We start from the raw sequence: 24,920 nt of genomic DNA, 5'->3' as shown, positions 1-24,920 counted from the left end.
GCTTTCGAACCCTGAAAATTGGTTGGTAATACTAACAACAATATGTACACCTCTCGATAGGTATATGCTTATTAGGCACAACTCTATTGGGTACAACCAAATCGGTTATGGTTGCGACGAAGGCAGCAGAACAGCGAACTACGGTTGCGATGAGACAGCAGCACAACAAACTATGGTGACAGACTATATAAGACAGCCTGCGCTGCTTTAAAACAAAATCAGAATAGCACCTCGATCACAACAAACGTATTTCTAAATATTCAATCCTTTTCACCTTTGAATCGTTTAAATGCATTTCGCTACAGCTCTCTCTGTCCTTGCGACTATCGCCACAATGACATCCGCCGTCAAAGTCCGATACCACGATGATGGTCGTTGTTGGCACTCCATCGTCGAATCCGATACACCAGGCAATGGACGCTGCTACAACAACGAGTACGACAACAGTCACAGCGTCAGCGTAGTTGCTTGCGATAGCGCCCAAGGATCCCGAGGATGCGGTTGCTTCTTCTACAAATTTAGCGACTGCAGGGGAACTAGGGCGACAGTAGAAGGCAACAACAGCGACTGTGCCTCCAACTGGACCGTTAAAGGTTTCGCGTCCATGAGGTGCTACAACTACTAAGAATAAGTTTCGCCATCTGAGATACCTGCGGATGGATCACCAATCGCTAGTCATGTTAGATCCATTTCCGACCTTGTATCGACATTTATGACGGCGCTGCTTAGACATGTTTTCAACTTCGGAGGCTTGAGTGAGGAAGTGAGGCAGAAAGTTTGACAAGAGGGGGGTAATAGGAGAGATGATTGACTGTGTTTCTATGAAAGGCTCGGAGTTCTGTTGTATCTTTCTTGTGGATAAATTCAATTCAACTCTATTGATCAGTCAAGCGAGAAGTCAAAACCTGGTGACCTGCATGTATCAATATTGAATTCAATCCGGTAATCATGATTAATACATGCCAAGTGAAATGTACTGTTGAACAAGCCTACATTCGTCTCAACCCTCTTCCTCTCCTAATTCCCAAGAGAACAGTCAAATTTCTTACTGCTCGGAATTATTCGGAACGCTCGGAACGCGCATCTCTCGCTGCTCACGAACTCGTGTCTTACTTAAAATACGTCACATCACCGCATCCTATACACGCCCTAAAACCCACCATGAATATCTCCGGCACATTAAACATCTTCCGCCTCTTGCGAGACCCCACTCTCTGCCTCCCCCAACACACAATCCCAACATTCAACCAGCTCCCCGTCCCCCTCAGCAAAGCCTTTCCACGCAAACAAGGCGAGAAAGAAGTCGACATCCGCGCCGTAATCCTAGACAAAGACAACTGCTTCGCCGTTCCTCACACAGATGAGATATACGAACCCTACCAAGTAAGTTTCATCTCAAACAAAAACCCACGACTACTATCATGTCCCACATTATTTTTTTAACAAGTGAAGATAAAACTCACATGACCAAAGGACCACTTCACCCGCCTCCGCGCTGCCTACCCCGGCCGCAAACTTCTCATCGTCTCAAACACAGCAGGTACATCCTCGGATCCTCACGGCACACAGGCAACGCTGCTAGAACGCAACACGGGCGTCGTCGTGCTACGCCACTCGACCAAGAAGCCCGGGTGCAAAGACGATGTCATGGCGTATTTTGCGGCGCATCCTGAGACGGGAGTTACGCGGCCCGAGCACGTTGCGGTGGTGGGTGATCGGTTGAGTACGGATGTTATGATGGCGAATTTGATGGGGGGATATGGGGTTTGGGTTAGGGATGGGGTGCAGGGGAGGGGATTTGTAAGTTTTTCTTTTCCTTGTTCTACTGTGATATGTGTAGGGAGTTTGGAAAGTCATGAATGGAAGCTGACGTTGAGACTAGTTTGCCAGGATGGAGGATAGGTTACAGAGCCTTTTGTTTGGGAGGGGGTATTGTGCGCCTGATCCGAGTAGGAATCAGTTTGAGTAGTTTGATGCATGGTAAGGCAGACAGAGGGTGGTTTTTGAGTGGTTTTGTTGGAAGTTCTCTTTGGAAGCAGTCTCCTTGAAAGCGTTGCTAAGTTTTCAACATGTGCATTTTTTAAGGTTACTGTTACTGCAGTATTTGAGGTGCGTACCTAGCCCAGGAAGGAGGGAAACAAAGTGCATCGCAGGGGCTGTGAAGATAACTGTAATGAGGACGTAAGTATAAAGGAGTAGACTTGGGTTCTGAATTCACTGTAAGGTTGAAAGTGCGAAAAAGGCGGTCTGTTCATGATTGACGATGCACAGCAGAATTACCGATCAGTAATTCCAACAAAGATGATTTGCAAGTCATGTATATAATGCGACCTGTCTACTACAAAGTAGACAAGGTCATGTCGTAATAGCATCCATTTACATTGGGGACATGTCCAACGTGACCATGAACCCCTCAAGAAAGAGTGAAGTATATACAGAGTAGAAGAGCAGCCTATTCCAACAGGCGAGAACCTTGGCCATCTCGAGAACCTCCCTCATCTCATCTCAAACCCACATTGACCCATCTAGTTGGCAGCAGTCCACAGAGCAGGGCCAGGGAAGGGGTAAGAAGTAGGGTTAGTGTAGATGTTGAACAAGATACCAGGGGTGGTGGGGGTGTACAGGCTGGTACCTGGGACACCGTTAGAGGGCCTAACAGTGCCACTGCCTCCAACCTTGACGTTGATGCCTGAAACCCTCACGTTAGCGTCTGCACTAGAATCCAAATCAAAAGATAGAGGGAGGGAATGAACTTACACTGAGGGTACAGCTGAGCACCGTTAGGGCTCGATCCGCCGTGCAGGGCAATAATCTCGTGGCGAACAACATAGTTGCCAGCAGCAAGCTTAGACGGCAGCTTAACAGAAGCCTTGAAGCCGTTTTTGATGAGGTTGTCAGTGACCCAGACGTTGGGGCTGACGATAGCCTCCTGGGCGAACTTGGACCAGCGGAGGTCGCCGGGGGACATGCTTGAGCATTCACCTATGGAACAAGCAAATTAGCTGCAAATTCTTCTTCTCGGATAGAGACGGGCTTAAGGGAGAAGGAGGAGCGGCTGCGTACCGTTGCAAGGAGCAATGTAGTGGATGATGGGACCCCTGTGGCTGTCTGGCCAAGTGTTCCACTCGAATTCGATGGTATCGCCCGGGTTAGCGTTGGCGTACAGCTTGCCTGGTGTAGCGCTCTTGTGGCAGTTGACGTCAGCGGATGAGGCCCTGTTGGGCTCGACGAAGCCGAGATCCTGGTTCAGAGAGTCCCAGCCAGCGGTTGCGACGCGGTTGTTTCCTTGGTAGAACCAGACGGGATCGGAGCCCTTGGTTGAGACGCCCTTGATGTTGACGGCCTTGACGAAACCGTGGGCGGATACATTCTCGACAAGGAGGGCGGCAGCGCCGAGGAGGAGAGTGGATGCGTGCATATCTGCGTTTAGTGTCAAGTTGCTGTTGCTATGCTTGGAAGTGATTGTCGCGGGCTGTGGATTTGGTTTCACGGCACTTCCACTGCTTCTTATAGATCTTCTCTCTTATTACACAAAGTCCTGAATAGGATGTTTCAATGGTCAACGTCGTCCCAGGAAGAGCACGGAGTGTCGTCCCGGGCTGTTCTTGGTAAGTCAAGAAGTGCATAGTGCTCTTAGATGACTATAAGCCCGTAGGGACCGACTAGTAGCAGTAGTTCGGCATGGTCTACATAGAGCTACACAAAGCTTGTAGCACTCTAGTTCGGGGCTGCCACTGTTTACTCGCCTTCCAAGGATTTTGGCACTAGGCAATGTGACTTTGAGTGGAGAAGTCGATATTACAACGATATTATATCCCCCCCTACACTGTGGCTGGAGCCTGGGGTTGTAGTGTGTAAACCTGGTTTTTCCACTGGGGCAATCTATTTCCCCCGGAAACCTCATATAAAATGCCGGTAGCGAGTAATATAAACACCACGCGAGTAGCGAATGACAACGAAACAACACTCGCAGCGATTTGGCGTCACCAATTCGGGAAGTTTCTGAGGTTGGCGCATTTTGCATTGTTCCGATTGCATTAGAGTTTGTTGATGCTGATAGGATTGGTGTGTCCATATGTGATTCGCATCGGTCTTGGCTTCAATTTGTACTGCTGTAAGACATATCGGGGGTTGCTGGGTATAGTATGACTGCGCCGTGGCGTCATGCCGATTTTACAAAGTCCCACCTATAGCCACTGACTTCGACATGCAGCTGTATTTCACCATCACCTGTTATCGTTGGCGCAAAGCCCATGATCCACAAGCGCTCGGATATATGGCACATGGGCACGGCGCCAAGGCGGTCATTTCACGATGGTGAAGCTCGGTAAGAATGCTCAGTAGGCTTGACCACGCGAAGGGGAAGTATTGTAATGCACGTGGTCTAGTCCCACCGTCTAGCCTTGCCTTACCACCGAGTAGTAGTCCGAATAACGCCATGTTTCGTTAGCCTACACTAGACATAGTGAAATAGCGAAGCACGTGCAGAGAACACTGGGCAAAGTAAGACCGTGGCGGCCGTTTTACTGTTGGGAGTAGCGCGTCGCAAGATATGCATTCTGGTGGTCTGACTGCCTTGTACTGGATCGAATGTTTGATGAAGATTTTCAGAAACGGCAAGCTTTGTAAGGCGGCCATGTCCGTTACCGCTAGTCGGCTATCCCCAATCACGCTTTGACATTTTCTTCGGGCCATCGCCGACAGTCCGACCCAAACTGCCTGTGCATGCTGAGCAATACCTCAAACCAGAACATAATCCGTACTTGATGACTAAATACTGTTCAAGACGAAGAAAAAAAAATCGTAGATCAGAAACGACTACGTAAAAGACTTGATGAGTCAATATCCAAGTCGATGAATTTAAACGTACATGTAATCGGTTTGGTATGCTCACTGTATACTGATAAATTTTGAACTACTTTTTCCCATTTTCATCTTTCGTATTTCCAGACGCGCTAACAAAATAATGTCAACACCTTGCCAACTGAATATTGGGGCCTGTGAAGAAAACAGAGCGAGAAATGATACGCGACTTGGCTGTAACAGTGGTATAGCTGTGTGTGAAACTAAGCAAGGACTACCAAGATGGCTCATACCCTCAGACCAACGTGGCTGGCGGCGGATAGTACAAAACTTCACGCCTTCATGGGTGAGCAAATCACCACCAAAGAAAAATGGAAGAAAAAGCTAACATGATGGAAAGTTTGCAGTCACCATGGGCACAGGCATTGTGGCTGTTCTGCTTCACACGCTATCAAATCTCTATCAGAGTTATCATGACTCGCTGAGAAATCTCAGCATCGTTTTCTTCGTCCTAAACATTGGCATTTTCTCGGTAATGTTTGTCATATCGCTATTGCGGTACACCTTGTTTCCAGCAACATGGACATTGATGTTACGGCATCCTGTGCAGTCGCTCTTCCTTGGTACTATGCCCATGGGCTTCGCCACCATTATTAACATGTTTGTCGCAATTTGCGTACCGGCGTGGGGTGGCTCAACACCATATGTGGCATGGGGTATGTGGTGGCTGGACGTCGTCATCAGCGTCGCTTGTTGTCTATGGCTCCCATTCCAGATGTAGATGCCCTCTTTGCCCAACTTTGTAACTCGCGACTGACATTTGTATAGGATGACACAACACAGGAACCAGCATGAGAAAATGACAGCAGCTTGGCTTCTACCAATTGTCGCGTGCATAGTCGCCGCTGCATCTGGTGGTCTAGTGGCTTCCGTTCTGCCCAACGATAACCACGCCCTCATCACCATAATTGCCAGTTATGTACTCTGGAGCATGGGCCTTTCCCTTGCGCTGATGATTCTGACAATGTACTTCCACCGGCTCACGATTCACCACCTCCCACCAAAGGAAGTTATTGTCAGCGTCTTCTTGCCTTTGGGACCCATGGGACAGGGCGGTTACGCCGCAATGCAGCTTGGCATTCAAGCATCCAAAATCTTTCCAAGAACGCAAACACTGCACCCGATGGCTGGTGATATTCTATATGTGCTCGGATGGATTGCCGCGTTGGTCCTTTGGGGGTTTGGGCTCATATGGCTTTTCTTCGCCGTGGCATCCATCAGTCGCAGCAAGTTTCCATGCAATCTCGGATGGTGGGGCTTTACGTTCCCAATTGGCGTATTTACCATGTCTACAATCACAATGGGACAGGAGATGCCGTCGGCCTTCTTCAGAATTTTTGGGACGGCACTTGCTGTGGGTGTGATGCTACTTTGGCTCTTGGTTGCGGTAAGTACGGTTAAGAATGTGGTATACGGTGATATATTTGTGGCACCCTGCTTGAAGGAGATTGAGAAGAGAGCTGCTGCGGAAGCGGAGATGAGGGTGTATAGGGATGTTGGATCTAGATTTTGCGTGTATTTAACCTCATGAGCATCTAAGAAGATGATAATCCGTGTCTTGTTTTCCTGTGAGACATCATAAACAGTGTGTATGCCGGAGTGTCACCGTGGTTTGTGTAGGAGGGCCTGGCACACTAGGTATCTAACTGCACAGCCGAAGTTGCAGCCAAGGCTTCATGAGCTCAACTGGGACGCGCGTAGGCCCTTACGTGAGGGAACCTTACTGCTTAAGAGCAGGACGCCCGTCTCCTGTTCATTATCCAGAGCACGTTGTACCAAATCTTGCCCCTGCTTCTATTGTGCCATCTCGTGTTCATCTCAACCACCACTCAGAACAATTGAAACCCGTTCCAATAAATGTATCCGAAGACAGCGAGCGCACTCGTAGCCGCAAAAGGCAAGCTCATCTCCACCACGCTCCAAATCCAGAGAGTGCCCACTGGAGGAGCCGACTTCATGACGTAAAAGTATCCGTGTTGGTTCCCTGAGTACACCAAGTAGCAGCCTGCAGCAATGGAGCCAGCGAAGAAGACCACATCTCGAACCTTGGGAAAGCGGTAGGAAATGTCGACATGGGTAAGGTAGACCAGGACGGCGAATATTGGCCAGGCCGTAGCCGCTCTCGAGACAATCTCAGTCCATATGATGTCCTCCCTGTACTGGTTGTATACGAGGACGTCGAGGGTGAGGTGCAGTGCTGCCATGGAGACGGAGTAGAGAACCGAGTCGCCGAAGGGTCCGATGGGGGGCCCTTGATCGTCGCCGACGGGTCTTGATGCCATAGCGGCTGCCCTAGCGGCCTTCCTGGCAGGATTTAATTCATCTAGCTCGCGCTGTCTCTCTTCGGCCAGGTCGAAAAGAGTCTTGCCCTTGGGTTTGGAGAAGTCCGGATGCCGAAGAATCATCTCGACTCCATCTTGGTCAATCTCGGTCGAAGGCTGCAGTCCGCCTCCAGTGGCTTTTGCATTGAATGCGGTACCCTTGGCGCGTCTCTCTTTCCTGTTTGACATGGTGGGTAAGGTAAAATAATAGGCGGGTGAAATGAATTGGGGATGCAAGGGAAATGGTCGCGTGTGCGGCTCCTCGCAATGTGGAAGATGACGTGGGTCAAAGCGCGTGCCAGAACCGCCAGTGGCCTCCTACAGTCAACCTTGCCCCAACCATGAACTCAGCAACATTCTCAAATCATTTGATATTCTACCTAGCGCACTGTTGAAAGATTGGTTGGCTATGAATTGGACCATCTGGGCATCGGTGCCCCTCCTCATCTTCGCCTTCTGGATGTACACCAGCACGCTGAGCGCATCCTTCCCCACCCTGCACAACAAACGCATTCTGCTCCTCATAGCGCATCCAGATGACGAGGCTATGTTCTTTGCCCCGGCTCTGCTTGCATTGACGCGTCCTGAATACGGAAATCATGTCAAGATCTTGTGTTTGAGCAGTGGTATGGTTGACGCCTTTCCCCACGTCTTCTTAAAGGGCTGCCACTAATGCCAGCCATGTAACAGGCGATGCCGATGGGCTGGGCCACGTGCGCAAGAAAGAGCTAGTCAAGAGCGGGCTGCAATTAGGCATTCGGAGCGAAGATGACATTCTTGTCGTCGAGGACAAGTATGCACTGCAAGGGCTGGCACCGTTACACCTGACTGATTGTCATGCAGGAACTTCCCCGACTCCATGACCGTAACATGGCACCCTCGTCTAATTTCCAACCTGCTTACCACGGCCTTTGCCCCCGACATGTCTTCGGTTTCTTCCAAGGACGCACCGCAGGCCGCCATCGACGCCATCATCACATTTGACGCACACGGCATCTCCGGCCACCCCAATCACAAGTCGCTCCATGCCGGAGCCCACAGCTTCCTCAAGGCGCTCATGCACCGACATAGCGGCTGGGAGTGTCCCGTCAAGCTGTACACGCTTACGACCATTCCAATCTTCCGCAAATACTTCGGCTTGTTCGACGCCCCTGCTACCATCATTGGCGCAATGCTGCAAAAGAAGCAGCTGGGGGGGTTCCCAACTCCACTCCTGTTTGCCAGCTCACCGATCGGTTACAGGACGGCTCAGAAGGCCATGACTACTGCGCATGAGAGCCAAATGCGCTGGTTCCGCTGGGGCTGGATCACCCTATCACGCTACATGGTGCTGAACGACCTGAAACTCGAAAAGACTCTCTAATGCTAGTCTTAGCCATGTCCGCCAGCCACAAGAAATCAGACAAAGACTTGAATCAGTATAATAACAGCTGTGGTCCGACACAATCGGTCGATTGACTGACCAGGGTGTGCATGGAGCGCTGACTTTCGACCACTAATCCTATACGTTGGTTACGCGACAGTGCATGCAGTGTTGCCGACAAACAAGGAGCGAATGCCCAGGCAGAATATCAGAGGCCCTGAATTTGTGTCACTACCAAGACAGGCAAGTCGGAACACGGAACTTAAGCCGCGGGTGAAGGCTCCACCCTTGGTGCGCTCCGGCGCGCTCGCGGGTGCGCGGCTTCATGGTTCCGTGTTGCTGGGACAGTCCTCCGCTACACAAGAAGTGCAAATTCAAATATGCTCTTAGCTTTCCTAATCCTGTACCATATCTCGGACTATCCATCTTTTCCGCGCATCGGCTGAAAATCGTAAAGTCCATTACGTAGAAAGGAGGTACGGTGCCTTGCCTCAGAATTGCTCCTGTTCACGTGGATCGGACATCGGGTAACAAGGGAGCCGACCCAAGCGTCGACAACACCGCCACAGTCTACAAACTCTAGCAGTAAGCTACTAGATGAATGGGTGGCTTAACTCTCTCGACTGACGTATCGGGCTTCAGAAAATACACTTCTACGACCGTAGCTTATTCCGCAGGATCCCGGGTGTTGGTGTACATACTATGCTCACAGCACCCATCCTTCGCCTGCCAGTAGAGCTTCATTCGGAAATCATCAAACTCCTTGACATCCGCGATAGAGTCAACCTGGCTTCCACATCCCGCTACTTCAGATTCCTTATTCCTGCGCCAACCCACAGCGAGCTTCTGGTCGCTGAGGACAGCGCATGGGCAAAGTCGAGTCAGCTATATGCTTGTAAGGGTTGCCTGAATTTCTGGAGCTGGGCTAGCTTTGAGGACAGTATGAGGAAGGGGAAATGGTGTCGCAGTGGGACGCTGGCGAGTTCAAGACTATGTCTGAAATGTGGGGTAAACAGTGCGCTGTATACTCCGGGTGTGCATCTCAGAGTTTGTAATAGGGTACACGTACTCTGCGCTCAGTGTCGGCGACTAACTGATCAGATCGGTCGCCATGGCATGTGTACTGCATGCTCTCCTGATATGCCGCGAGATCACCAGTCTCAGTATTTCGACGATGAGGACGACTGGACCTACATGAAAGACCGTATGTCCGACTGCAATCACATGCAAGAATTCAGTGACTGGCCTGAAGAAGAGCATTTATCCAGGTACTGAACTGTCCAAAGCCAGTTGTATTGTTCAATCTGCATTGTCACAGAGGTGGTTAGAAACAACTACACTCTATGCAGCAACTCAGAATGATGCCCATTTCTCGTCGTCTTCGAACATAAATCCATGGCACAGTACCGCCGTTTGAGCATCGAAACTGTTGTACTAGTAGCGCTTCTTTTCATTCGTACTTGTCACGGCCTTTCTTCACGCATCGTTCGTCAATCGCTTCGTCACTTTACACGTCATGCGTATCATCAGAATTCACAATCGGTCGGTGGTTGTAAGCAAGATGTGTATAGGGCTTAATTCCAGACATTTATATTTCACAGATATTTGGCGAGAAAGTTTTGGAAATCAGCTATATTTCAAAAAGAGTATCCTAACTACACTTGATGTTACACTTGTTCACATATTCTCAGCGTTGACTTGCCTGGCTAACGATACGATTGGATATGGTAAATCCTAAGCCTACTAGTCGGCCTACCTCACCTACATTACAGCATCCAGTCCCTCAGCGACCTGCTACTTTGAGAAGGCACATTTCTTCGGGCTTGGACACTTTCATGTCAGTCTTGCAGTTGCGAAAGACAACCCCAAAGCAAGATCCAGCTCCAGGACCGATCAAGCAATCATGTCCGTATGACAGGACCAATTACCACTCATTTTCAAGCATTGAGCGTTCTCGATGCACCTTTTGCGGTATGCGATCATCCAGACCCAGCTCCAACGAGCCCTGTAAGGACTGTCGGTCCAAGAGCCCCTTTTCGCATATCAAAATGGGTTTCCTACAGAAATCGATACCTGACGGTATCAAAGACGTAGGGTATTCCAATCCAGAGTTCTTCCTCGGATCTAGTACCTCGTCTCATGAAGGGCCACGCATCGTGCCTCCTGAGATTGCAGCAAAGAGAATCAGTAACCCACCCAGGAGAGCAGCGCTTCCCGTACCGCGCCCGGACGCTATAAATAATATCCTCAACCCGCCCTCTGCCCGCTCAGCATTCCGACCACCAGGACACGACTCAATCTCTTCTAGCGGAAGCGCTCTCAATGACGTGAGAACCACCAGTCCCAAATTGCATTATCTACATGGCCTACCCGACTCAAAGGCATACCCATATGTTCACAAAAAAGAAGTGAAGGACCACCTTGCCGCTATAGACGCTGGGGTATCAAGCCACTTGGCAGAATTTGCATTTACTGTGAACCAGCAAAAGGAACGAAATCGGTATACAGATTTCTCCGAGACGGTTTTCTACGGTAACAGTCCTAGTCCGGCACTAGTAAGCGATGTTCATAAGCTGTTCCCAGAGCAGAGCAGGTGTGGCAATGTTGTCGTAGAGCATACGCTGGTCGTAGGTGGGCACGCCGTTCCCAAACCGTCGAGAGCACAGCAACGAAGAAGTATTGATGAGCAGTTGTATGACAGCAACGTGTATGCGCGAAAATCTACAGCACTGCAAGCACCGAGATCACGCACCTCAAGGTCATGTAGTAGGAATGAAATTCACAGCACTATGCCTACAAATTCGACTGATGAAACCTCTCGCAAAAATGAACGATCCATGCACAAACCCACTTCTGACGACGAAAACATCGCCAGGCTCAGAGGCGGCGCCGGAACTAGCCAAGCACGTCATGGATGCAGCCTGTTATTCAAACAGCTACTACTCACATGCCACCGACCCGACTCCAACTCCAGCAGTGACACTGAAGATTCACCAATCCGAATCCGAGACCCAACCTATATAGCCCGAACAATGCGTAGAGCACAAGGTAATGCGCGCCTCCCCAAGAACCTTTCTCGCACAACTGCCACATCACGCACGACAAGAAGCTCCTCCAGCAACGGCAATGTAGTACCTTAATCCCAGACAGCCACTTTTGCAGCCACGTACATACAGCTACGGCTTCTCCTCTGCAACGTGCCTTGTATCCCCTGTGCCTCCCCCCTTCCTCTCAACCTCGCACTCAAGACTATCCTATCAATTCTACCTATCCCCTATCTACACCTTCAACCATCATACCGTGTCTAAGAGGCGGCGGTGGCTCCCCATATACACTCCGCGATCAAGACAATTTGCCGCCGACACTGGTGTGGCTAGCAGGTGGGGAAAGAAAGAGTGCTACGGTTGCGATATGGAAGGAGAAAAAGCCGAAGGTTAGGACGGGAGGAATGCTGGGGTGGGCGGTGTATGGGGCGAGGGCTGGGGAGGTGAGGGGACAGGAATGGGAGAGGGGAAAGGTGGGGGTGCGAAGTTTGCAGGGGGTTGTTCGGGTGGTGATGGTGGCGTGGTGAAGGTGCAAGAAAGTGCGCCAAAAGAGACACAGAATATTGCGGCAGAAGAGAAGAGAGAGAGTGCGGCGCAAGATCCTATGCAGGAAGCTGCTGCAGGAGAAGCGGTACCGTCGGTTAACGAGGGTGGTGCTGAGAAATGAAAATGAGGAAATGTAGATGTCGTGGCAAAAGTACTGTTTTCAGATTGTCGTACAATATGGGGCCAAGTTAGGTATTCAAAGACCCGGAGGAGGATAAGTATTTCATTTTGAGATCTTGTCCTGCTCATGCACATGCTTGATTTGATGTCGCGCCTCCTTCTCAACCGCCTGTTTCCTCAGTGCAGCAATCTTATCATCGATCATAGCAATATCTGCTTCAACCCTCAACAGCTTCTCCTGCATCACCTTCTCGTAATCCTCATCGCTCAAGACTTGCATTGGACTCCACCTGCTCTTCGCAATCTTGTCCATTAGCGTCTCTTTTGGCCTTTCTTCACCCTTAGCTCTTAATTTGGCTAGTTCCTGAAGTTGACCAGAGTTTCTCGCATCCAGGTAGTTGTACCCGTGCTGTCCTAGCCAGCCTACTAGACTGAATACTAGGGTTCCGGGGATAACGTTGCGGGGACCTCGAAATAAGAAACCAAGAGTGAAGCCGGTCGATCCTCCGGCAATGGTAGAGGCGCGGACTTTGTCCGAGGGAGATGGATTCAGGTCAGAACGAGGGTAGATAGGGGCATCTCGAGTAAGGTTCCACCAGTTCAGGAGGCCATTCTGGTTGAGGAGTGAGGTGCGGAAACCCCAGAATGTTGATCCAAGAGCGAACCATTGGGCTCCTGAGGCGATGGAAAACAAAACGGGTGTCTGGGTGCGGACTGTGCCGTATAAAGCACCGATTACCGTACCGGGAATCGCTGTACTAGATTAGTTGTATGCGCATTTCCCTAAATAAAGTTGGGCTGGAATTAAGTTGAATGGTAGAGAAGAAAAGCAAAACATGATATTTGTGTCATTGTCCCGATCCGGGGATAATGTGCATGCATAGAGTAAGGGAAATGACAATGCGAAAATCTCAAGGAATAGTTCGTGTGTCAATGTCTGACAGGACAGCCACAATGGCAAAGTGGCAAGCGTACAACAGTCGATGATTACGTCAAGGAATGAGTCGACCAAATACGTACCTGAGGCTCCACCCACCAAGGCGGCCTGTCTGGCAACCTCGAGAGGCTGTGTGACCTGGGCTGGGTCATATTTGCTGGTCATCACTCTCGCATGGATGCGACACACAAGGAGGCGATGCAGGGCAAGACGAGACAGTAGGGATCTAGAAGCGGCATGCGCAGTTGCATGGATGTGAAATGGATTTTGGGGATGACATAAGCGAGGCCCAACGGACGCACAGCTTAAGATTTCCGTTCGGGAAAGAAGAACTCACCCCACACACGAAACTACGGACACACCCCCGCAGCCAGAAGAACAACCCCGACCCAGAGTAGAAGACGCTCTTAGCACTCGAACCAGACAGCGCGCGGAAAAAATCCTTACGCGCGTAGTCTGCTAACCCGCAATCATGCGTGAGTTGCCTTGGGCTGCGCAAAGTGCGGCCGTCGCTCACGAGCCGGCTTTTTTTTGCCCCGCTTTGTACTGCGACGACAGAGGAGACGCAAATGGCTAACGGTGGTTTTTTGCAGCGCCCAAGAAGAAGGAACAGCAGAAGATGTCCCTGGGAGACTTCCTGGGAGATCAGAGTACGCCCCCCGCCCCCTTCACCAACTGGCCACAGGCGCCACAGAGGACTGACTGAACGCAGCGCTGGGATCATGGGCTGATGAGATGGAGGATGCGCCAATGCCAGGTGAGTTTCGCCATGTCGCACTTCGCAGCAACCCCGAGTACTAACTTTTGCAGGCACTGGTAAAATATACCCCGCCGACACTCGCGGCGCAAATATGCCTCATTCCGCATGCTAACGTTGTCGTAGGTGCTGGCGGTCGCTCCGGATATGGAGGCGACAGGCCCACATTCGGATCTGGAGGTGGCTTCGGTGGTGACCGCGGTGGTAGCTTCGGTGGGTAAACGTCTGCAAGACTTTGTCCTGCATGCGCTAACAACTCTTGCAGCTGACCGCGGATTCGCAACTCGTGAGGTTCTTCCTCTCCCCTCCAAGCCCCCGTACACCGCTCACTTGGGCAACCTCTCCTTTGACGCCACCGAGGGTGACGTAACCGACTTCTTCGCCGACTGCGAAGTCACCAACGTACGCATTGTCGAGGACAAGCTGGACCGAAAGCCAAAGGGCTTTGGATATGTTGAGTTCGGTAGTGTAGATGGTCTGAAGAAGGCTCTTGATCTCTCTGGCACATCATTCCAGGGCAGAAATATTCGCGTCAGCGTTGCTGAGCCTCGTACGCTGCACACCCACTCCACCATCTGGAAAACTTGCTGACATCATAATAGCCAAGGACCGCCCAGAGGCCCGCGACATCTCGGACTGGACTCGCAAGGGACCACTCCCCGACCTTCCAGGTCAGCGCAGCAACTCCGGACGTGGTGGTTTCGGCGCGGGTCGCGACCGTGGCTTCGACGCAGGATCAGATGCTGGCGGCGAACGCAGCGAACGCCGCCGCCCACCTCCATTCGAGAGTGACGGTAAGTCTCGTGATTTCGGTAACTGGGAGCGCCGCGGCCCTCTCTCGCCAGCTGCTGCACCTTCTCCCAGTGAGAGCGGCCGCACGCGAGGCTTCGAAGGAACACCCCGTGAGGGACGCAGACAGTCCCCAGCTTGGGGTGAAGGTCAAGGCACCGAGGGCTCACGCGGACCCCGTCGTGAGTTCCAGGAGAGGCCGCATGTTGAGAGGCAGCCTACTGCTGCAGAGGCCGACAACCAGTGGCGGTCCCGTATGCGCCCCGATGCGCCAGTCAAATCACCTACATCGACACCCGATGTCAGCACACCATCTTCGCCAGCACCTGCGCCTGCTGCCCCTGCCGGCCGACCCCGCCTGAATTTGGCCAAGCGAACAGTCTCCGAGGCCCAGCCAGGCCCCGAATCCTCCACCTCTTCAGACAAGCCCAACCCCTTCGGTGCTGCCCGTCCCATTGACACTGCTGCGCGCGAAAGGGAGGTTGAAGAGAAGAGGCAATTGGCCATCCGTCAGAAGAAGGAGGCTGACGAAAAGGCTCGTGAAGAGCGCAAGGCAAAGGAAGCTACCGAGAAGGCTGCACCCAAAGATTCAGCACAGCCTACCCCTACCAGGAAGGACGAGAACAGCACAGAGGAAAAGCCCAAGGCCAACTTCGAGATTCTTCAGCGTGTTGAGGAGGGCAACTCGGCCGGTCAAGACGAGGACGCCCAGGGCGAGATTGTTCAAGATAAGGCTGTCAAGCCACAAGAGGTTGTTCGTGACCCACCAAAGTCTGAGGCAGGTTCATGGAGGAGACAGTCCAACACACCTGCTACGCCAACTACCACCACCGAGACCATGGATGAGGATGGCTGGAGCACCGTCACCAAGCCGACTAAGAATGTCAAGAACAACCGCCGCGGCGGAGGCGCGCCAGCTCGCGCAATTGCGTCTTAGGTAGGCGTATCCACTGTCTAAGGCTGGCCCCGCATTCTGTCTGGCCCTGATATTATATCCGGATGATCGCAGCGCATTTAAAACGGCGTGGTGGAGTCCTTTGCTTTCTAGGCCTGTGCTGTCTACCGCAGCTATGATTTGTTGGGCGGTCCTTCGGTATTGTTGCATCCGTGCACTTCATGGTCTTTTGCCTTATGCTTCGATGGCCTTGTTCATCTAAGCGCGATTTGCAAGGCGCCCCGTGGCTGCTCAACCGCTGGGACGTATTATGAGCTTTCTTTCCTTTACGCCCGATAACGACGTTATCCCCTTGACGCTTCTCGTCTACAAAAGTATTGGTCTTTCCTCTTGGACCTTGCGGATCCGGTAGAACACAGGACATGCCATATTTCCCCCAATATTCCCCTTGCATGCAGTTCGACTATTGGTATGGATGAGCTATGCTCACTAGTCGGTTTCCTACGATGGATCTCTTTGTTCGGTATGACATGAGAAGAGTGTGCAAACATGTATTTAGCTGCGACTAGATTATGAAAGGGTCATCCACTCCACTCAGACACATCATTTCGAGCTTGTTTGTGTTCAAGTTTGGAAACATTGCGTGCACGCTGCCTTAGGTCTGCAGACTATCGAGACAGCCATGGTAAGCAATTGGACACGGATAACCCCATACCAAAGAATGGTACGCCCCACTAATCTCTACAGATGTAATTGTAATGGTTTAATGAGGTGGTTTGCAGGTAACGTTGAGTCGTAGCACTAAGGCACGATGATCGCCGCTATCCGACAGGGTTCAATCATGCATGATCCTGGTCTGTCCGCCACCATACGTCAGATGCGCTGAGTCTGTGTTCCAACTCTGACATCCTGCTTTAATAGCAACCGAATCACTAACTCCATTTCCTGACATTCCCCACAACTGAAATTCATCACCCAGTCCCTTTGTATCAGGATCGTGAACATTTGAGTGGTGTTTTCAACTCAACAACATCAAGGGTCCCTGCTTGTGTTGTGTTTGAACCCTGAGTTGAAAGTCTATTTGTGTTGATGTACACTACTACTGCGTCAGAAAGATAGAGACGACAAAAAACATCATGGGTTCCAAGTCCGCATCACCAGGGCCAAGTGCAAAGCCAGCAGCACCCGCAAAGCAGATGAGGTCCCGGAAAGGCACTCCGCCCAGCCAGGCTGAGCAAGGAAGGGCTGGCTCCGCGGGAGGTGTCGTCTTGCCAAAAGGAAAAGTAGCAAGAGCATCGACTTCACCTTCAAAGAAAATTGCAGCGGCAGCAATTCGGCCCTCAGTTGATACAACTGCAGCCGAAGTAAAGACTCCAAGAAGAAAGCCCAGGAAACTCAACAAAAGTCCCACCTCAACCCCTATCAACACCCCACCGTCTCCCACCCGCACCAATATATCGAAAGGGAGCCCTTCTTCCTCCGAGCTTGAAGCCCTGAAGGCACGAGTCAGGGAGTTAGAGGCAAAGGTGGAGGATTTGTACAAGACCGGTGCAACTTCAGACGCTCGCTCAGGCCGCTCACCCCGTCGACGAGGCAAAGGACGAAAGGCTTCATCCACTATTCAACTCACTCGCACCAACACCAACGCAAGTGACGCAAGCGTCAACAATGCAAGAGTCCAAGAAGTCGTCGACAACGACGAAGAAGATGCAGACGAAGAACTCGTCCGTCTAGAAGGCGAACTCGAAGTCGCCCGTCAAGACCTCGAACACTACCGCCCCAGAACCCGGCGTGCCAGGTCCGACGAGACTGAGTACGTCGAAGAAATCCCACGACGCAGCAGCAACGGAGGCACAGAGCGTCAAGTAACTCTCAGCGGCAGCTACCGCATCCCGATCCCCGCCTCGGTCAACCTCGAAGACGTCCAAACAATCAAATCCGGCGTCTCAGCCGCCCAAAACGTCGCTCGTTCGTTCCTCGAACAGCGTCGTGCTGCCGCTGCTGCTGCTCGCGCAACGCAAGACACCCAGCCCTCGTCTGCGTCAACGACAACGAAGGTGCCAGCCTCCAAGACGCGTCCCCAGCGCAGTATGAGTTCGAATCTTGAGGTCGCGGTGGATAATCGCAATGGTAAGCAGAGCTGGAGCGATTGGATTGGAGGGTATAGTATGGCTATTACGAGGGCGGTGAGCAAGATTGAGCATGAGGCTGCGGTTGAGGCGCAGATGGCGAGGGAAAATGGTGGTGGGAGGAGGACGAGTGTGCCGACGTCGAAGAAGATGGCGGGGAAGCGGCCGGCTGCGAGGGCTACGTTGAGTGGGGAGCAGGTGCATGGGCTTATGAGTTGAGGCGGAGATATGGGAGAATAGAAGAGTGGGTGTTCATAACTCATACTGGTAAGTTCAGAAGGGATATGCGTGTTAGAGTTGGATAAAATAACGCTTTTTGGGAGATTTGCTTGTTTAGTAGTGAATTGAATTAAGGGGTTGGCATACGTATTTGATGGCCAGACTATGCACACGAAGTATGCTCTGTCATGGCGTTTCCACAATAATCACCAAGTCCCCTACTGCTCAACATCAATCGGTGTTCCACCCTGCTCTCCACTCTTCAAGCAACTCTCCAAAATCTCCAGATCCTTCAACGCCTCCTCAGGACTCTGCATCTCATTCCGCTTCCCCTCCTCCAAGCTCTTCGCCCAAGCCTTTATCTCCTGCTTGACACCATTCCCCTCATCTGGAAATTCCTTGGTCTCACCCTCCTCCCCTTGCCTCTTAACCACAACTTTACCACGCGAAACCGTCACCACGCCCTTCTCACACGCAACCACATACTCAGACCCTTGGTCCGTAGTTCCCACAGAAATAGACAGAGTGCCCGAACTCCCATTCTCGAGTTGTAAAACCGCATTCAGCGTGTCCACAGGCGGAAGATGCTCCTGCAACTGCGCCGTAAACGCACTCACTCTTTTGACTTTCTGCCCGGCACCTTGTAGCAGCAAGCGTGTAGCAGCCACGAAATGCACGCCGCCGTCTAGTACGAAGCCGCCTTGGTGTTCGGGCTTCTTGCGCCACGCTGTCTCGTAGTACTTGCTGCCCACGGGGACGAAAAACATGACGCGAACACGGAAACTAAGCACTCGGCCGAGAGAGGCGAGCTGCTGCGAGGCCCAGATGTACGAGTCGATGAAGCGGAAGTTCTCGGCGACGGTGTAGGTGACGGATGTGTTTGCGGGGTTGGAAGTCCAGGAGAGGAGGGAGGAAGCGGCTGTGAGGTCCTTGGCTATGGGTTTCTCGGCGAAGACGTATTTCCCGGCTGCCAGGGCTTTCTTTATGTAGTCTGGTTGGGCGAGGATGGGGAGGCTGTTGTAAATTAGGAATTGGGAGATTGGACGGGTTTTGTATTGGAGTATATTGTACTCACGCGATCACTACGCCTTTGATGTCGTCTCGTTTTAGCAAATCGTCGAACCTTTTGCCGTCTTGGTCGTCGCTGTATAAATCTACGCCTGAAAGCTTTTCGGAGAGGGATTGGGCGGATTTGAGGGAGCGCGAGTAGACTGCTTTTAGACTCAAGATGGGGGCATCTTGGATGGCTGGGAGATGTTCTTCTTTGGCGAAGATGCCGCTGCCGATGATTGCGATTCCAATTGTCATGTTCGATTATGTGTATTAAGTCTGGTAAGGAGTAATATGAGAAAGCACTTTGGGATGAATTGGGAGCCTCAATTCAGTCTATAAGGTCGTACTTCTACGGCTGTACTGCGGCTAAATGGTAATTTGTGGTCAATGATGGCATTCTTTTCTTCCAATTGAAAACGCGATTGCACTTGTAGCGGGGTATGTTTTTGCTCCCCCACGATGGCTAAGTATGACGTCGGGAGCCATTCCGCATTCGGCAGACGTGACAGTCGTGCGTCCGCGGGCTCTCAACGTCCATAGTCCTAGTGCACTTCCCACCTGCACAAATAGCCGCCTTTTGCACCCACATTCTCCTTGATTCGTGTCTCAATGCAGTTTGAGACGGCTGGAAAAACCATTCGTGCCAGAGTCACACAGTTTCCAGTAATGCCTCTACTGTCAATGACATAATTATTGTCGATGATTAATTCTTGGGCATTTTTATCTCCCCGTATTCTATATCTTGGCAGCTAGTTAAGATACAGATATAGCCTGCGATGATTACGAAAGCCTTACCATGCTTAATTCGCCGGTTTGGTCCATGGACTTCTGGAACACCTTCGCAGATACAAGATCTGCCATGTGTTTCGCATCAAGAAGTTGCTCCACTAACACGCCACCCATCCAGATCAACATCAACCTTTGGCGCTACCCCAATCCTACAGTACTTACCCCATAGATTTGAAAAATATGCAGGATTGAATTCAGCAGTGGCACATTGGAACCAATTTTTCTTGCCGCTGCCCAGAATGCGGCTTAAAGCAGGGGTGGAATGTAGCATCAACAACACTCTCATTCGACACCCCAAAGCCTTGACTCCCAACGCCAACAATCCATTGGCCAACTCCCCGTTACAAGCAACTGCCGAAGTTATGTTTTACAGGTAAGCCTACGTGTGCGTGGCTTAAACCGTGCCATCGGAGCAGCTCCCGCAGAATGTTCTGACGTCCTGAAACACACATTGCGTTGGACACGGCTCATTCCTGGTGGCTCCCCAACATACCCCATGTAACCGGCAGTTGAATTTCTAGTGACTATCGCTAAAGGACGATCATGATTGACGAGAGATCGTCCCCTTGGGTGCTTCAGCCTAGTTTCGTTGCCTCTGGGTTCGGCCCTGACCACTTTAGTATTGTGTGTGCTTGGTATGGCCTGAGGTGATAAGGCGGGAGAGCCCAGATGGAATATCAGAGCTGGTCTCGTTGTCCATGGTGTTCATCTCGTTCATTGTGTATCTTTCATTTCACTTCTCTTAGACGCAAGTCGTCTTTTTTTTTGGACAAGCTGCTGGCAGCCTTTTTTCTTCTTCTTCTATTTTGCTACGACGCAACTGTTGTTATTCGCAGATAGTCAACATGGGCTTCGGTATTCTTGATGACCCTCATATGGCGGCTCCCCCAGGCACGTCGACCATCAATGACTCTGGTCCAGCTGGTAAGCTCTACAAGTTGCGTGTCTAAGGTGGACAATGCTGACTGTGTCGTAGTTGATTCGAAAGCCGACTCGAGCTACTTGAAGCGCGATGGAGATATTATCTTGCAACCACAACCATCAGACAGTCCAAACGACCCTTTGAACTGGTGAGTCTAGTGTGTATTTAGATTTCAATCTTCATTGACAAGTGCAGGTCACCAATGAGAAAGGAGTGCATCATGGTCCTTCTTGCTTTCAGTTCCGGTGTGACAACAGCGTAAGTACTTCAATCACAAGTTAATCTTCACATACTGATGCCAGCGTAGTCTTGGACCAATGGTGACGCCCGCTCTACCAATCCTCGCAAAGAAGTACAACGTCAGCATCGATATGGTTTCGAGTCTCATCATCGGGTTTCTCGCTTTCTGGATCGGCTTCACAACGTTCTTTACAGCTGCTGGAGCAAACATCTGGGGCAAGCGTCCATTCTTTGTCATCTCGACGGTGGTTCTTCTCGCTACTAATGTTTGGGGATTCTTTGCCAAGGTGTGTTCAATCGCAAAGTGTCGTCTGGTCATCAACTTACTTTAGCATAGTCATTTGTTTCCCTCGCTGTCATGCGTGTCATACAGGGTATCGCGTCGGCGCCTCTCGAGACGCTCGTCACGTCAACAGTATCGGACATGTACTTTGTCCATCAGCGGGGCACACGTATTGCAGTCTGGGGCTGCATGTTGTCTGCCGGAGTGCTGCTTGGGTACGTTTCTCCTCCAGTGCTAGAACCTACTCAGCTGACAATCATCCAGTCAAGTTATCGCAGGCGCAATCATTGAAAATGTCTCGTTCGAAGCCACCTTTGGTATCTCAGCGCTCATATTCATACCCATTTTCCTCGGCATATACTTTTTGATTGTTGAAACTACATACTACGGTCCACGCCCCACGACTGGCAAGCCCGGGTTCGATGGAAAAGACAACGATTCTATCGCTGAATCCATTGCTGAACACGATGAGCCTAAGCATACATACAAAAGCCAGCTCGCCATCTTCCGCGGTCGTATGTCACCTGAATCGTTCTGGAAGAATGCGTGGAAGCCCGTACCTCTGATCGCCTTCCCCGCTGTACTGTTCAGTACTATCGTGTACGGATCGTACTTTACCTGGCTCCTGACCATCTCTGTCCTTTCCGTCAGTGTCTTCTCCGCACCCCCTTACTTGCTGAACCCCGCTCAAGTCGGCCTAACCAACCTTCCTCTCCTCGCCGTTTCCCTCATCGGCTCGCCCCTTTCCGGCTGGACCGCCGATGCCATCGCAAAGTTCATGGCACGCCGCAACAAAGGCGTCTTCGAGCCCGAGTTCCGCCTCACGCTCATGATTCCCGCGACCATCTTCGCGACAGTCGGTTTCCTGGGCTTTGGAATCAGTGTGTCGCGAGGCTTGCCCATGGTGTGGCCCATCGTCTTCATGTCGATTCACTCATTGTCTGTGCCGTTTGCCTCGACGGCGAGTCTGACTTACGTCATTGATTGTCACCCCCGCGATGCAAACCAGGCGTTTGTCACTATTAACTTTACCAAGGCTGTGTTTACTTTCATCGCGACGACGTATGCCAACGGCATCATGGCCAAGGTGGGGCCGAGGGCGGTGTTTGATGGTATTACACTTATCAATTTGGGTATTTGCATGCTTACGATTCCGGCGTACGTGTATGGAAAGAGGTTTAGGAGTTTGGTAAGTTTATTCTTTTCTTGTGTTTGTTTTGTGTATTGGTGGGTATAGGGTTTTTGCTAACAGTGTGGAATAGATTGCTAGAAGCTCTTTTGGAAAGAAAATCTCCGGTTAGAGGCGAGATGACGTGGACGCGAGATAAAAGTGTGGTGTAGGAGCTTATACACAAGACAAGGATGAGATGTGGAGTATTCACGCACTTCCGTACACATGATCTATACATGTACGGTTTCTTTTCGCACAATCCATGGTTTTGCATTACGCTCTGGTGTTTGTCATGCCGCGAAGAAGTTCTCATGGAAAGCCAGTACTGCAAATAGAAGAAGCAACAGTAATCTACATGCTACAACTCATTCAATCAACATCATGCAGGCTAACAGCATCTCCAAGAATACCTAAGAAGTAGTATATAGTCACACTCATCTAAATAGTGGTCCGTGAGCCAAGCTTCGAGAAGCCTAGCCGCTACATACAATACAACACAAAGAGGACAACGATACGAAGGGACCCTTGGCTAGATCACATTCACACTATACACGCTTCCCATGTTTTAGAAAGTTTTACATTTCTTAATTTGCATACCCTCAAGGGCAGTGCTCTAAAGTCATATCTGTCATCTCCAGATTTGCATTCTCAGAGAGAGAGCGGGCGGGGTGGGGCCCATCCAGACCAGATCATTCCAGATCGCATCATCCCTTCCAATGAGAGAACCCGCAGGTCTCGCCCATCTTCGAACATCGCAGTGTATAGTAGAAAAGAAGCAAGACCGAAAAAAAAAGAACCTAAATACTCCTTGCGCCTTTTCTGACCCCCCAAGTGGTCTGTCTCCCCTTCTTTTTTTTGGGGGGGGGGGGGAATTCCTTTTTTGTTCACCAAAAACGTCAAGTTTAGTTCGCGCTGATAAATGACGTTTGTAACGGCACACACATACACAAAACGACCAGCGTCCGCGCCGCGAGAGAAAGGAGGGGGTGGATCTGTCACGAAAGTGTTTCTCGCTTCAAGTACAAGAGAAAAATAAAACAAAAGCAGATGAAGAAGAAAGGAATTTCTTCAGTTTGTGACTCTCCGGATGGCGTCGCCCGGTCTCGGCATTACTTGTCTTTGGGAGGAGAACATTTGCGACATGGATTGTTGTTGGGGCGACATGGAGATGGTGTAGCGCGGGCTGATGGGCGAAGTCAGAGACGACTTGCGGGCGGTTGTGTTGATGCCGGTTGTGATTGAGATGGGAGAGGGTGTGGGTGCGGATGAGGTTGCGGTCTTGAGGAAGACGCGGGCGGGGGGGAACTGGCTGATCGGAGGCATGGTGTGTGGTTGAGAGAGTGGCGGTCTAGGCCTTGTGTAGGATACAGAAGATTGACGTTGGTATCGTTGTAGTAGTAGGTGAATGCGCGTTTAATACGCAAGTGTTCTTGGGTATTTTCGAGAAAAGGGTGACGTTGGTGGTTGTTGATTGATGGGGGGTGGATTTCGCTATTCGGGCCTTTGGCACTCGATGATGTTATGGCAGTGTGAGTGGTATGTAGTGATTTGCAGGGAGAGGATAAAAAGCAAGCTAGATAGGGTACAGGACACGAGGGCTGATCTTATATATTGGGGAGTCAATCCAATCTTGACTCACCCTCCAGCTCGTCCGTCCATCCATCCGCCCAAGCCCGTTACCCTTGACCCACCGCCGACACACACGATCTGTTTCCGCATCCTCGGCGTAAAGCCCGCGTCAGAGTCACGAGCCGGCGCCCCGGTTCTAGTGTGCCATGCACAGGCGAGGTTAACTGGGCCAGCTATGACATGTGATATGAAGGCCACACCGTTTGGAGCTACCACACTTATGGCGGCCAAAAGGTTATAGGTCACCCCACATGCAACCCACCTACCGATCACTTCCCCCGGACATGCTAAGTCTGTACATCCATACTCCACAGACTACCTATACAACCAATGCTTGCACACAATGTCGCGCAGAACCCGCGCTTTCCCTACCACGGGGGCCCAATCGGCCCATCATCCTCGTCCACCCACCTGTATTGGTTCCGGTGTGTGCGTGCAGATGGACATATCCGGTGTATGCAGCCTTTTCCCCTCATCTCTCTCCTCCCCTTATCCGGTGAATTAGCTTTGATCACCCAGCATATCCGGCCGCGTGAGCAAGGCACCATTTCCGGATCGCGTGAGCAAGGCGAGAGAGAGAAAAAACCGGCGCGGCCTTTTCCGTCGACATGCGATATTTTTCCTAACTTGTTTCTCTATCTTGATCTTTCTCTCTTTCCCCATCGTACTACTGCATGTCTCATACTGCAAAACACTCTAGCTCCCGCTGTACACCCCCCGGCTTCTTGGCTCACTCAATCTCAAAGGCGCGATGCGACGATGCGTAGCCTGTGCCTTTACACCATCACAACCACCACCACTTTACCACCAGTCTAAACCCACGCCCGCATTGCATGGGGCCCAGTCTCTC

General features: G+C 51.1%; 13 protein-coding genes across 13 annotated transcripts; 8 read left to right on the top strand and 5 right to left on the bottom strand.

The window, feature by feature from the left end:
- Positions 1-1,126: 1,126 nt before the first annotated feature.
- Positions 1,127-2,274, top strand: COCSADRAFT_116325 (uncharacterized protein). The gene is made up of 3 exons (XM_007701352.1): positions 1,127-1,383; positions 1,474-1,800; positions 1,883-2,274. Exons 1-3 carry the CDS (start codon positions 1,162-1,164, stop codon positions 1,967-1,969), a joined length of 636 nt encoding a protein of 211 aa, XP_007699542.1. The 5' UTR covers positions 1,127-1,161; the 3' UTR covers positions 1,970-2,274.
- Positions 2,257-3,515, bottom strand: COCSADRAFT_141473 (glycoside hydrolase family 61 protein). The gene is made up of 3 exons (XM_007701351.1): positions 3,064-3,515; positions 2,758-2,982; positions 2,257-2,689 (listed from the first exon to the last, which is right to left on the bottom strand). Exons 1-3 carry the CDS (start codon positions 3,416-3,418, stop codon positions 2,526-2,528), a joined length of 744 nt encoding a protein of 247 aa, XP_007699541.1. The 5' UTR covers positions 3,419-3,515; the 3' UTR covers positions 2,257-2,525.
- Positions 3,516-5,215: 1,700 nt separating this feature from the next.
- COCSADRAFT_160012 (uncharacterized protein) lies at positions 5,216-6,394 on the top strand (the record flags this gene model as incomplete). The annotated part of the gene is made up of 2 exons (XM_007701350.1): positions 5,216-5,580; positions 5,632-6,394. The coding sequence occupies 2 exons, from the start codon at positions 5,216-5,218 to the stop codon at positions 6,392-6,394; spliced, it is 1,128 nt and encodes a 375-aa protein (XP_007699540.1).
- Positions 6,395-6,543: 149 nt separating this feature from the next.
- On the bottom strand, positions 6,544-7,414 carry COCSADRAFT_317071 (uncharacterized protein). Its single transcript, XM_007701349.1, has one exon. The coding sequence runs from the start codon at positions 7,371-7,373 to the stop codon at positions 6,693-6,695; it is 681 nt and encodes a 226-aa protein (XP_007699539.1). The 5' UTR covers positions 7,374-7,414; the 3' UTR covers positions 6,544-6,692.
- A 179-nt stretch (positions 7,415-7,593) lies between these two features.
- Positions 7,594-8,547, top strand: COCSADRAFT_88447 (uncharacterized protein; the record flags this gene model as incomplete). Its single annotated transcript, XM_007701348.1, has 3 exons — positions 7,594-7,810; positions 7,875-7,977; positions 8,028-8,547. The coding sequence occupies 3 exons, from the start codon at positions 7,594-7,596 to the stop codon at positions 8,545-8,547; spliced, it is 840 nt and encodes a 279-aa protein (XP_007699538.1).
- Positions 8,548-8,784: 237 nt separating this feature from the next.
- COCSADRAFT_36369 (uncharacterized protein) lies at positions 8,785-10,208 on the top strand. The gene is made up of 2 exons (XM_007700963.1): positions 8,785-9,132; positions 9,190-10,208. Exon 2 carries the CDS (start codon positions 9,250-9,252, stop codon positions 9,820-9,822), a length of 573 nt encoding a protein of 190 aa, XP_007699153.1. The 5' UTR covers positions 8,785-9,132; positions 9,190-9,249; the 3' UTR covers positions 9,823-10,208.
- A 1,119-nt stretch (positions 10,209-11,327) lies between these two features.
- COCSADRAFT_36367 (uncharacterized protein) lies at positions 11,328-11,704 on the top strand. The gene has a single exon (XM_007700962.1). It carries the CDS (start codon positions 11,337-11,339, stop codon positions 11,685-11,687), a length of 351 nt encoding a protein of 116 aa, XP_007699152.1. The 5' UTR covers positions 11,328-11,336; the 3' UTR covers positions 11,688-11,704.
- A 563-nt stretch (positions 11,705-12,267) lies between these two features.
- COCSADRAFT_36366 (uncharacterized protein) lies at positions 12,268-13,412 on the bottom strand. The gene is made up of 2 exons (XM_007700961.1): positions 13,278-13,412; positions 12,268-13,010 (listed from the first exon to the last, which is right to left on the bottom strand). Exons 1-2 carry the CDS (start codon positions 13,357-13,359, stop codon positions 12,361-12,363), a joined length of 732 nt encoding a protein of 243 aa, XP_007699151.1. The 5' UTR covers positions 13,360-13,412; the 3' UTR covers positions 12,268-12,360.
- A 401-nt stretch (positions 13,413-13,813) lies between these two features.
- On the top strand, positions 13,814-15,677 carry COCSADRAFT_88594 (uncharacterized protein; the record flags this gene model as incomplete). The annotated part of the gene is made up of 5 exons (XM_007701347.1): positions 13,814-13,844; positions 13,907-13,951; positions 14,078-14,164; positions 14,217-14,501; positions 14,554-15,677. 5 exons carry the CDS (start codon positions 13,814-13,816, stop codon positions 15,675-15,677), a joined length of 1,572 nt encoding a protein of 523 aa, XP_007699537.1.
- An 838-nt stretch (positions 15,678-16,515) lies between these two features.
- Positions 16,516-18,092, top strand: COCSADRAFT_317016 (uncharacterized protein). Its single transcript, XM_007701346.1, has one exon. The coding sequence runs from the start codon at positions 16,772-16,774 to the stop codon at positions 17,981-17,983; it is 1,212 nt and encodes a 403-aa protein (XP_007699536.1). The 5' UTR covers positions 16,516-16,771; the 3' UTR covers positions 17,984-18,092.
- Positions 18,093-18,201: 109 nt separating this feature from the next.
- On the bottom strand, positions 18,202-19,291 carry COCSADRAFT_89105 (uncharacterized protein; the record flags this gene model as incomplete). Its single annotated transcript, XM_007701345.1, has 2 exons — positions 18,202-18,997; positions 19,059-19,291. The coding sequence occupies 2 exons, from the start codon at positions 19,289-19,291 to the stop codon at positions 18,202-18,204; spliced, it is 1,029 nt and encodes a 342-aa protein (XP_007699535.1).
- A 1,379-nt stretch (positions 19,292-20,670) lies between these two features.
- COCSADRAFT_180983 (uncharacterized protein) lies at positions 20,671-22,672 on the top strand (the record flags this gene model as incomplete). The annotated part of the gene is made up of 7 exons (XM_007701344.1): positions 20,671-20,749; positions 20,802-20,895; positions 20,943-21,005; positions 21,055-21,274; positions 21,325-21,485; positions 21,535-22,459; positions 22,533-22,672. 7 exons carry the CDS (start codon positions 20,671-20,673, stop codon positions 22,569-22,571), a joined length of 1,581 nt encoding a protein of 526 aa, XP_007699534.1. The 3' UTR covers positions 22,572-22,672.
- A 714-nt stretch (positions 22,673-23,386) lies between these two features.
- On the bottom strand, positions 23,387-23,889 carry COCSADRAFT_317002 (uncharacterized protein). The gene has a single exon (XM_007701343.1). The coding sequence runs from the start codon at positions 23,762-23,764 to the stop codon at positions 23,510-23,512; it is 255 nt and encodes an 84-aa protein (XP_007699533.1). The 5' UTR covers positions 23,765-23,889; the 3' UTR covers positions 23,387-23,509.
- Between the last annotated feature and the right edge of the window lie 1,031 nt (positions 23,890-24,920).

This window comes from Bipolaris sorokiniana, assembly GCF_000338995.1.
Source record: "Bipolaris sorokiniana ND90Pr unplaced genomic scaffold COCSAscaffold_6, whole genome shotgun sequence".
Taxonomy (NCBI): domain Eukaryota; kingdom Fungi; phylum Ascomycota; class Dothideomycetes; order Pleosporales; family Pleosporaceae; genus Bipolaris; species Bipolaris sorokiniana.
This window is presented reverse-complemented; position numbering and strand designations above follow the sequence as displayed.

Bases quoted from the DNA above. Each gene is read 5' to 3' on its own strand.
- COCSADRAFT_116325 (XM_007701352.1), top strand. From the start codon at position 1,162: ATGAATATCTCCGGCACATTAAACATCTTCCGCCTCTTGCGAGACCCC. The intron at 1,384-1,473 runs GTAAGTTTCATC...ACATGACCAAAG, and splicing joins AGATATACGAACCCTACCAA to GACCACTTCACCCGCCTCCG. The intron at 1,801-1,882 runs GTAAGTTTTTCT...CGTTGAGACTAG, and splicing joins GGGTGCAGGGGAGGGGATTT to TTTGCCAGGATGGAGGATAG.
- COCSADRAFT_141473 (XM_007701351.1), bottom strand. From the start codon at position 3,418: ATGCACGCATCCACTCTCCTCCTCGGCGCTGCCGCCCTCCTTGTCGAG. The intron at 2,983-3,063 runs GTACGCAGCCGC...CTTGTTCCATAG, and splicing joins CTACATTGCTCCTTGCAACG to GTGAATGCTCAAGCATGTCC. The intron at 2,690-2,757 runs GTAAGTTCATTC...TGAGGGTTTCAG, and splicing joins TGCTCAGCTGTACCCTCAGT to GCATCAACGTCAAGGTTGGA.
- COCSADRAFT_317071 (XM_007701349.1), bottom strand. From the start codon at position 7,373: ATGTCAAACAGGAAAGAGAGACGCGCCAAGGGTACCGCATTCAATGCA.
- COCSADRAFT_36369 (XM_007700963.1), top strand. From the start codon at position 9,250: ATGCTCACAGCACCCATCCTTCGCCTGCCAGTAGAGCTTCATTCGGAA.
- COCSADRAFT_36367 (XM_007700962.1), top strand. From the start codon at position 11,337: ATGCCTACAAATTCGACTGATGAAACCTCTCGCAAAAATGAACGATCC.
- COCSADRAFT_36366 (XM_007700961.1), bottom strand. From the start codon at position 13,359: ATGACCAGCAAATATGACCCAGCCCAGGTCACACAGCCTCTCGAGGTT. The intron at 13,011-13,277 runs GTACGTATTTGG...AATCTAGTACAG, and splicing joins CTTGGTGGGTGGAGCCTCAG to CGATTCCCGGTACGGTAATC.
- COCSADRAFT_317016 (XM_007701346.1), top strand. From the start codon at position 16,772: ATGGGTTCCAAGTCCGCATCACCAGGGCCAAGTGCAAAGCCAGCAGCA.
- COCSADRAFT_317002 (XM_007701343.1), bottom strand. From the start codon at position 23,764: ATGCCTCCGATCAGCCAGTTCCCCCCCGCCCGCGTCTTCCTCAAGACC.